The 10,957-nt window shown below is 41.8% G+C and overlaps 1 protein-coding gene across 1 annotated transcript; it reads left to right on the top strand.

Annotated features, from left to right (window-relative positions):
- The first annotated feature begins 6,335 nt into the window (after window positions 1-6,335).
- Window positions 6,336-8,578, top strand: LOC118807563 (potassium voltage-gated channel subfamily A member 2). The gene has a single exon (XM_036569598.1). The coding sequence runs from the start codon at window positions 6,805-6,807 to the stop codon at window positions 8,284-8,286; it is 1,482 nt and encodes a 493-aa protein (XP_036425491.1). The 5' UTR covers window positions 6,336-6,804; the 3' UTR covers window positions 8,287-8,578.
- Window positions 8,579-10,957: the final 2,379 nt, after the last annotated feature.

Raw genomic sequence — 10,957 nt, 5'->3', positions numbered from 1 at the left:
ATATTATATATTAATAGTTTATCTAATCAGTTTGACCCTGAGCTGAGGCTGTTGGATTAGAACAAACCCAGTCATCCTTATTGGAATACAGACCACACACCCTAACAGGTTGATAAGGGAAGTATGTGAAGATATAGGCATGCACTTTGTATTGCTACACGGGGGAAAATTGGTTAAAATTGGTTAAACCAAATCATTGCTTTAAGTGTCATAAACATTACAGAAGTCATTAAATTCAATGTATGTCATCTGACAGTTGCACCACAGTTTTTAATTAGCACATACCAAACCAAGCCTCTATGAAAAAATGGCACTGGTCAAAACAAAGAATATGGTTGAAATAGTGAGGCTATGAGAGATACAGCCATTTACAATAGCCTAGACCTATGAGGTGGCAGCCTTGATTTTTAGGTAATACAATGTCCTTGTAAAACTTGTCAGGTACCGTGTCTACAGGTAGGATAATTTGCATATTCACACATTTTTCTCACCAATCTACAAACTGTCAGTCATTCTGTAGAGCACAGTGGACTGATTTGGAACATCAAATAAAAGTAAATCAAGCAAAAGCTTATTAAGACAGCACCCAGGAAAAGATGGAGAAATGTGGAGAAGATCTCTGGATTCTCTGCTCAGAGAGCAGCTGTCTTCCCCGAGGGTGCCATTTATTATAAGGTACTCATGTTAGCATTGTTGCTAAGATCATAACTGTAGAAATGAAATAAAATTAAAAACTCCTGCAATACATTTTCACGGTGCACACACCAGCACTTAACTCCTCCATGTAGAGCTCACACCATAATCTGAAAAAATCATTTATACATCTTTGTGAACCGCAGCATGTCTTCGCTTAAAGAAGAAGAAGCATAAAATGCTGACTCAAGGTGCTTCCCTTCCACCTCAGTGATGGATCCATCAGAAAAAGCTGCAGGCATGACACAGCGTCTTGGGCTCAGTGCCAGCGTTTCCTTGTCCTGTGTGATGTCATCACTGCACTCTCTCCCTTCACACTGCCTGCAGAAGGACTCCTGGTGCTTGTCACCATAGTAACAAGGCGAGCACCGTCCAATGACAACAGCAGTCTGTCTACCTGGGCTTGGCTTAAGTTTCATTTAGAGGATGAAATCATATTAGACTGATATAATGTATATATACTAACATAATGACAATGAAGAGAGTGAGGTTTCACTACGTGGCACAAGTTAAGCACCATATAATTACTGGCATCTTTCACAGTAAAAGCAAGACCAAGAGGAAATGCTCATTTTATTCTGTTGCTCTGAAGACTGGAGCTTCAACTAGTTTGTTTTTTGGAGAACAAACAACTCAGAGCTGTCATCATGTGTTGATCAAAGGGCAAACAGATTTTTAGCCCTATTAAGCTAATATATAATCGTGCATAGTTGTGATATAAGTAGTTATTCAAAGAAATCTGCAGAGATTTGTTTCCACATCTCCAAGCTTCAGTCTTAGAATTTGGTTGCAGCTTCTGCTTCTCATGATCCAAGTAATCCCAAACACATTCAGTAATGTCGAGGTCTGGACTCTGGGGTGGTCAGTCTATTGTTCGGAGAACATCAGCAGCTTCTCTGCTTGATTTGGAAATGTTCTTCTTTTTTTCTTGCTCAGTAACAGCTTCTTGACAGCTACACATCCATTCAGACCCATAGCGTAGAGCTGGAGATTTTTCAAGATCTGAGGCAAGAATGAAACTTAATTTTCTCCACTCTCTCAAAGATGAAAGCTTGTAGTACCATTAATCTGGTGGTGGCTATTTTGGTGGTCTACCACACCTTGCACAGTTGTTAGGAGTCCCGTTTTCTCTAGATATTGTCATACATTTTAACGCCATTTTTGGAATATCCTGGTTTTCCTTTTGGCTATCACCTTCCAAAAGATAGTGACCTCCTCAGCAGTTTATATAAAATGATCATAAAAGTAGCACTGATACTTGTTGTGTACTCATTGGACTGTATTTGCTTGGGTGTGTGTGTGTGCGTGTGCGGGAGGAGCTTGTGTCTGTCCTTCATTACGTCTACAAGTTCTGCTGGTGCAAGTGCTGCAGCAGTGGGTGGATAAGTGACCTTGCGTATCTCCTGGGGCCTGGCATAATGCCACTGTCTGCACCTTCTTCACTCTCTCAAACTGAAGACAGAACAAATCTAGACTGAACAGAATGAACAAATTCAGAATCAAGTCTTTCCTAGAACTCCACTTGAAATGATTCTCATGATTCAGAGCCATTTTGGCATGTTTAACCCTGAGCATAAGAGATCTATTCATAATATATAGTGTGAAGAAGAAAATAATTGAAAATTTCAATAGCACTACATTCCTTACCACAATGGTTTCTGGTGCAAACGAAAAATTACATTTTTATTCATGGAGAATATTATAGATAGATATTTGTAATAATACTGGGATTTTAGGACAGTCCTTATTCTAAAGTGATATAACTTATGTTTTGGTTAAGGCACTTGACTGAAATTGAATCAAAATCACTTGCTTCCTGTTTTCATTGTACCTCTTCCACCACATTACAACACATAGTCCTGTCTTCCAACACGCTGTACAGTCAGCTCATTGTGTGCTGGTTTAAGCCTTTCCATTTTAATTAAAGTGTAAAGGCTAATGCAATGTGAGCCCAGGCTTTGTTACCGTATTAACAAGCTTTTAATAGCCTTCATTCTTATAAATAATGGCTCAGCTGTCAGGCCCATGTAAGGTATGCATATCAGTGGTGACTGGTAGACAAACTGGAGGAAGTAAAGGAACCTGAGTCACAAATCACAAAAAAACTGGTTAAGAACTCAACCTCTCATGTTACTTTTGTCTAAGAGAAAAAGGAGATGGTGGACAACAAATGAGCTCTCAGTTCATTTCTAATTACATGAAGCAGGCCATTGTACTACATTCTGTCCTTTATTCTGTTCATTGGTGGAACAAGCCGCAGCTGTCTCACATTAGCCATCCATCAATTCTAAGTTGATTAATAAAAGGCTTAATGAGTTTCTAATGAATGAAATCAGGGATGCCAGCACAAGTTGAAATCTAAGAAGGATGTAAAACAGCAGCCAGTCCTGGAGTAATAAGTTTGGGTAAAACTATTGTGTCTGACTCATCAGCTGGAGGGAATTTTGGCAGGTTGTCTAGAGAAGAAGAGTGTTCTGCTGCTGAGTATCTGACAAGTGGATGAGTGGACGAGCGTTGCTAACATTGTGAATGGAATGGAGCAATGCTTGCTCATTCTGAATTATCATTGTCTGGGTCTTTACTACAGCGCCAATATGAGTATGCAGTCCACAAGCAGACTGAACCATCTAGAAACATCTCAACTGTTTGAGAAAGTCTACAACTGAGTCAGATAGAGTGATGGAAATGGTCCAAAGTTACGTGGAAAAAAATATTTCAACATTAACTTGCATTACAAGTTGAAAAGGTTTTTTCCATCTCCTGAAAAATGTATATTTTGGAGATGTGACATGCATGTCCAACAGTGATATGTACATCTCACTGACACCTCACAATGTTCACAGTTTATATGGCTAAAAAGTACATAATGCTGAAATTTTGATGAGAAGTTTGCCCACCACCTTCCCTGTGTTGTTTTCCACCTAGGTAAATAAATGAACAGCTTAGCCTAATTCATTTGGAAAAACGTAGTGAGCTTATAGGCAGTGCACTTGCTCTTCAAGCAGTTCTTAATGGAGAATAATTATTTAGGTTCGAAGAACAAAAATACTGAAGACAAAGCAGGTTATGAGCAGGTCTCAAGCAGGTTACGAGGACACACCGCTTACACACTTGAAGCACGTCCCCTTTAAAACTGCCCACTCTGCGGAAAAGTAAGGAGTGGTATAGTGGCGTGTTTTTTTCCCACCCGTAATGCGACTAGCCCCGCCTTCTGCGCGCGGATTGGCTAGAAGTGTACTCTATGTGGACGGACTGTTTGTAAACACGAACCACCAGCCCAGAATGCGAAACACTACCAGCCAATCCTGGCGAAAGAAATGGAGGGGGTCCTGAATACGGGTGGGTTTAAAAATAACGCGGTACAGTGCGGTTGAAAAGCGTGTTTCTTCAACCCAACCGTCTGCGCTCTGGTCCTTGTTGGTATGCACAGCAATGCTTGACTGCAGATTCGATTGAACGCGTTAACTAACTGCCTAATGGCTCTTCGTGATAAGCCAGAGTCGTCATATTGCGACACAGACTGAAAAAAGATCTAGGCCTTTCTTTACACAACCACTGCGATTTACCTGGAGGGTAGACAGGTAGGGGACAGGGAGCTGAGACGCAATGCTGAAAACTGATGCATTGTCTGTTGAGGCTTTACAGACGCTCCTTGATGCATGCTGCTTTCGATTTTGTGGCTTTGCTAGTTTGTTGACGCGCGCGACCACTCACTTTGTTTTCTGCATGGATGACTGTCACTTGTGTTCGGTGATGAGCTCGAGAGCGCTCCGTTCTCAAATGACTTTGCTCTGGCATCCGTGAAGTTGCTATGAATCACCTAACCGGCAAACAGGCTGCATCATTTTGCTGCGTAAAGCCACAGTTTCCAGTAAACTAATCATGATCAGTGAGAGCTCCGCTTTCTTATAGAGACAATACACAACATGCATCCTTGACGGGGCTACCTTTGTTATTTCAAGCTATTCTCGGCCACCTGAAGCCGGGCTCGTGCACGCGTCCGTATTATGTGAGACGCGCGCTCCTTATTTGCCCCCTTATTTTCCCGCTCTGCGCTTTTCACGCCCCCTCCGCGCCCCCCCTCCCCATCCCCACTCTTCAGACGAACCTGCCGTGCGGAGTGTAGAGCGAACCGCTCTGGAGGGAGGTGAGGACACACCCGCGTGCTGCCCCTCTCTCTTCCTCCTCCTCCCCTCCCTCTGCACCACGCGCCCACAGCCCGGGCATTGCCGGGATTGACGCCGCCGCACGAGCGTTTGGCGTTTCGCGTCTTGGAGCCTCGCGCCGCCGTCCTCGTGCAGAAGAAGCGGGCACGCGGCGGTAGAAGTTTATCCACAGAGGTACAGTACAAACCCTGACGAGCCATCCAGCGCTTTTTAGATACTGAACGGAGTTTAGAAGTCTTGTCGAGTTGTTGGGCTTCAGGGCTGCAGCAAGGCGCTCTTTATAACAGCATGTAGTTACCAAACCGAAGCATGAAGCATAACGTAGCCTATGCATGTAAGAAGTGGGGTTGGGGTGGTGAGGGTGGTGAGGGTGGTGGGTTCAACGACTTGCTTGAAATCTATTTTCCTCCAGTTTAATATTTCATCGCCTGCTGCTGTTGAATATTTCAAAGCCCACTAGCACCATTTGGGACCAGCATCCATGAAAACTGCCCCAACGCATATGCATGAACGTCTTTCGCTCTGTGGGGTCTTCTCAACATTTTGAGTAATTCATAAAAACTAAGGAAAGAGATAAATCGGCAGAGCTGGATTTGGGGCAGCATGACTGAGTGTGTCGTAGAGATGGGCCTCTTTCGCATGACTGCACTGTGAGAGCCGCAGTGTTATATGAATGGAGATCATCCAGTGCAGTACAGCAGAGGATGAACTGACAAGACTCGGTTAAAAGACACACTCTCGCTCACTCGAGTGATGATCCGCGCTTTTCTCTTGCATGAGCCAAGTATTGATTTCCACCTCACTTTTGTGGATTTGGCCAGCTTTGCTAACTGATTTGAAGTCTTTGTCACATTATCATATCATATAGGGGAGTAACAATGCACTCAGCCCGTGATCTGATAAATCTCAATACTGGGTTCTCAAGATATTTTGCAAATTCAAATATTGATGATGATCATGGTGTGGCACAACTTGATAACTTCAAAAACACTTAAAATCAATTTCTGTTCTGTTACATTTGTGCAATGTAGGATCTCGTGGGCCCCAGTGTACCCACAAAATTACATTCAGTTAGTAAAAATGACTGTAATTTGCTTGTTTACTCACTATTGTTAGGTTTCAAACAAGTTGATTCTCTCAAGGCGTGCTCCACTAATTAGCAAGTAATGGTAACCTATTTGTTCATGTAAAAATACACATTTATATAAAAAATTAATATATGATGTTGCAGGTGCCGCTAAATAGAGGTGGGAGGTAGGACGAGTGCTGGAATGAGCTGTTGATTGGTGCAGATTGTTTGCAAACTTTCCTGTTCAAACTTTCCTCAAACAATACAATTACATTAGGAAGCATAATTAATCAAATGTTCACACTCCAGTATGGACTGTCACATCTCAACCTTACACCTATCACAGTTTTCATTGCGAAGACATGATGCACTGTTACACCCCTATTAACATAGTAAGCTTTCACATCCTTTCAGAGGAGTGGATGCCTTTGTTGCAGTTCCTTATTTCACATATGTAATTAAAGACAGGAATAATCAGTTTGAATGTAAGATGAATACTGATTCAGCATCAGTCATAAGTCATAAGTTCTTTAAAATCTGATCAGAGAGTACAACATTTTATGTTCCTCGCAGATTCCCTTAATTTTAAATAACATTTTCACTGTACAATGTAGGTTTAAGTTCTTTAAAATCTGATCAGAGAGTACATTTTATGTTCCTTGCAGATTTCCTTAATTTGAAATAACTATTGCACTGTACAGGGTAGGTTTTCAATGTCTCTCTGCTTGCTGTATTTCAGTGAATCCTGCAGTGGCACGCTGTGGCCCTCAGCTCTGTACAGCGTTGAGCCCCCTCCCTCTCAGACTCCCTCCCTCCATTTCCCCACCCTGTGGTGCCTGGCTCAGGTGAAAAGTGCAGGCCTCACCCTCCTGCATAATGACAGTGGCCACGGGCGACCCCTCAGACGAGGCGGCAGCACACCCGGGCCACCCTCAGGACTATGACGCCGAGGCAGAACAGGAGTGCTGTGAGAGAGTGGTCATTAACATTTCGGGCCTCCGCTTTGAGACACAGCTCAAGACCCTCTCGCAGTTTCCAGAGACTTTGCTCGGGGACCCCAAAAAGCGCATGAAATATTTTGACCCTTTAAGGAATGAGTACTTCTTTGACAGAAACCGGCCGAGCTTTGACGCCATCCTCTACTACTACCAGTCTGGAGGAAGGCTACGGCGCCCCGTAAATGTGACTCTGGATATATTCTCAGAGGAAATTCGGTTTTATGAGCTTGGAGAGGAGGCTATTGAGATGTTTCGAGAGGACGAAGGTTTCATCAAAGAAGAGGAGAGACCTTTACCTGATAATGAGTTCCAGAAGCAGGTGTGGCTTCTGTTCGAGTATCCAGAAAGTTCAGGACCAGCAAGGATTATAGCCATTATATCTGTCATGGTGATTCTTATATCTATAGTCAGCTTCTGCTTAGAAACTTTGCCCATCTTCCGTAGTGATGAGGAGGAAATGCATAAAGCCCCCAATTACAATACCAATTCCACCACCAACTACTCATCCACCTATTTCACCGACCCTTTCTTCATCCTGGAGACGCTCTGCATAATCTGGTTCACCTTTGAGTTCCTGGTTCGTTTCTTCGCCTGTCCCAGCAAAGCCAGCTTCTTTGTGAATATAATGAATATGATCGATGTGGTGGCCATCATCCCCTATTTCATCACACTAGGAACAGAACTGGCAGAAAAAGCAGAGGATGGTCAGCAAGGGCAGCAGGCCATGTCTTTAGCCATCTTGCGAGTCATCAGGCTGGTGAGGGTCTTCAGAATCTTCAAGCTCTCTCGCCACTCCAAGGGACTCCAGATTCTGGGCCAGACCCTGAAGGCCAGTATGAGGGAGCTTGGCTTGCTCATCTTCTTTCTTTTCATTGGAGTCATCCTCTTCTCCAGCGCTGTCTACTTTGCTGAGGCAGACGAACCCGAATCCCAGTTCTACAGCATCCCTGATGCCTTCTGGTGGGCTGTGGTTACCATGACGACAGTTGGCTATGGAGACATGGTACCGACCACTATCGGTGGGAAGATTGTTGGTTCTCTTTGTGCCATTGCTGGTGTGCTGACCATTGCCTTGCCTGTTCCTGTCATTGTCTCAAATTTCAATTATTTCTACCATCGTGAGACAGAGGGCGAGGAGCAGGCCCAGTATCTCCAGGTTAACGTCCCCAAAGCTGATTCCCAAGAAGAGCTAAAAAGAAGTCGAAGTGGTTCCACCATCAGCAAGTCTGAATATATGGAAATCCAGGAAGGGGTGAACAACAGCAACGAGGATTTTCAGGAGGAGGACCTCAAAAAAGGCAATTGCACTCTAGCCAACACAAACTATGTCAATATCAAAAAAATGCTCACAGATGTGTAATCAACTGGGATTATGCTAATGACCAGTGAGACGGCCGCCTCAGACTATAGAAGTTTTTGAAACTGTAAAGCAATGCACTAAAGATGATCAAGAAGTGTCAGAACTTCTGCTATTGATATGAGATTAACAATTTCACTCAGAGACCTCAAGAACAGACCAGCCCTCCATAAGATCCATATCCAAATATTGATCCGAGTCTGCATGCAATTAGCTTTCGTCTTTGCGACTCTTATTCAAAATTCCCAAACATCCCACAATAATAGCCAAACTGTAGAAACTACAGGAGGAAGAAGAAACAACCTAACCACAAGAGTTCCAGACTTTGTACCTCCAAAAACAACCATGTACCATATATGCATCATCACTCAAGTATCCTTCCCTCAAAGTCCAGCTACATCTCCTTGCTTCTCCAAAGAAAATGTTATTTGTGTGCTTCTTCTGCTGTAAGGAACGTGAGGCCTCACAGGCGGTATAATAATAAGGAAACAAAAATATACAAACAAGAACTTCCTCCATTACTGCTGCTGTTTATTATAGATGTCTGACAAAAATTATAACTGAAAATGATAATCCTCACAATGCACTCAGATAATAGTTGATTTAGCTCTGAGCAACTGGTTTTCTATTATTTCATCATTACAATACTTGCCTCCAGACTGAGAATGTCCTTTATAAGTGTCTGCTTATGGTTTTAAATTATTGTCTTCAGACTCACAGTAGCCTCAATGGACCACATTTACATTTATGCTCTCACGAATGCAGGTCTTACTGAAAAGCTTTTTAGACAGGCTGAATGTTTCAGTGCCATCATTTATGCTCATGGTGAAGTAGTTTGTTTGCCACATGCTGAACAAATGCAGTTAGCTTTTCACCTTTTTTGTTAATGGCACAATCTAGCAGGTACGCTAGATTACACTGTTGTCAAGACCTTATTCTTACTTGCTAATCATTGTCACCTCTTAGCATTGTTTGAGGAAACATTAACCTAGACATGCAGCAATGTGAAAGAGGTTTAAGAGAGATGGCACAACAGTTCCATTTCATGCCCAGCACATATGTTCATTACTTTTGCCCGGGGGCTACAGAGTTATGGTTATGATTGATATTGAGATGATCTTGCAGCTAAACAAGCCATATGTAGTTTACATTGTACTCTACCCTAAATTATCAGCTAATCCATACAATAGAATTGTAGCATTGGTATTGTTTTTATGCACTGACTGTGCTTTTTGGCTATGCCTATCATCTTGAAAACATTTCCAGATGTTAAAATAGCTTTGGTGGAGTTTATACGACACTACGCCCCCCATTTTTTGGCTTTAAACAAGAAAAAGTGATTAATGCTAATACTCTAGTGTTGCATGAGCAGCATGGAATTTCTATTGAAAAAACAATAAGTAGATATAACAGCTATATCTGCATATATATATATATATATATATATATATATATATGTATATATATATATGTGTGTATATATACGCGCACATATATGTCACTCAGAACAAAATCTCCTGTATTTTTCACTTATTTGTTTATTTATTTTTAATACATATTTTACTTCAGTTTTCCTACATAACAGTGACATAACCCCAACATAAACGTCATGGAAGATGTCATGCAGTTATGAGTGAGATTTGCGAAACCACACGCTAAAGTTTGCTAAGGGTTCTCTAGTCATTATGACATCTTTCATGATGGTTAATGCTAATGGTAACATGACACTGTTATATACTGGACATAATCTGTGAACTCATAACTGTATATGACATGGTTATGTCAGTGTTATGTAGCCAGGTTCAAGTAAAGTGTTTTTTCCTTCTCCACTAAATCTACTATTTTGGAGATATCAGGTTTTGTTCTGACAGTGATGCTAATATATATAATAATATACATAATAATAATAATAATAATAATAATAGTAACACATGTATATATATATATATATATATATGTGTGTGTGTGTGTGTGTGTGTGTTTGTGTGCATATATATATATATATATATATATATATATGTATATAATGCCGATATATATCTGCATTACATGGCTACTGTATGTACTGTAAATGATGAACCTAAGCACTGGTGCTGAGTTCATTTTTTTTACTTATTTATTTAGTTATGGTTTTGTCTTTGGGTGCCAAAGACGTAAAGACACGCACAGTAACCTAGGCAGTGGCAGAGCAACAGTTCACAGCTGCAGTGAGTTAATGCTGCATACTGCAGTAGCTGCAACTGCAGGGTGCCGGTCCTTCTAGCATCGCTTGACCTTCGCACTGCGTCTGCAGATGAGCGACGTGTCCTGCAGGTGGCTTCATGTTTTTTTGAAGTTTTATAACAGACTGGATGTGCTGACGATTTAGGAACAGCCAAATTCCTTACAGCTGTTAGCTGTCAGCCAATGTTTTTAACTCAGGCCAGAAGGGCATTGCTGTAAACTTTATGTTTTTCCTTTCCTTTTTTTGGCCATTTACATCAAGCCCATAGGTGGGGGTCAGAGGCCAGATTCGCTGAAACTGTTGCCCGCGCTGTGCATCGGCAGTGCCTATAGACAGATATGACATATAATAACTTAAATGCAAGCAGACAGGGAGCTTTATTCTATGCATAGAAATGTGTACATGAGAAGGGTGTATCATCTTTTGCACACTTGCACTCACTGCATATTT

The sequence above is a fragment of the Colossoma macropomum genome, unplaced genomic scaffold (assembly GCF_904425465.1).
Source record: "Colossoma macropomum unplaced genomic scaffold, Colossoma_macropomum, whole genome shotgun sequence".
In the NCBI taxonomy this organism is placed as follows: domain Eukaryota; kingdom Metazoa; phylum Chordata; class Actinopteri; order Characiformes; family Serrasalmidae; genus Colossoma; species Colossoma macropomum.
Note: the sequence above shows the minus strand (reverse complement) of the source record. Positions and strands in the feature narration are given on the sequence as shown.

Bases quoted from the DNA above. Each gene is read 5' to 3' on its own strand.
- LOC118807563 (XM_036569598.1), top strand. From the start codon at position 6,805: ATGACAGTGGCCACGGGCGACCCCTCAGACGAGGCGGCAGCACACCCG.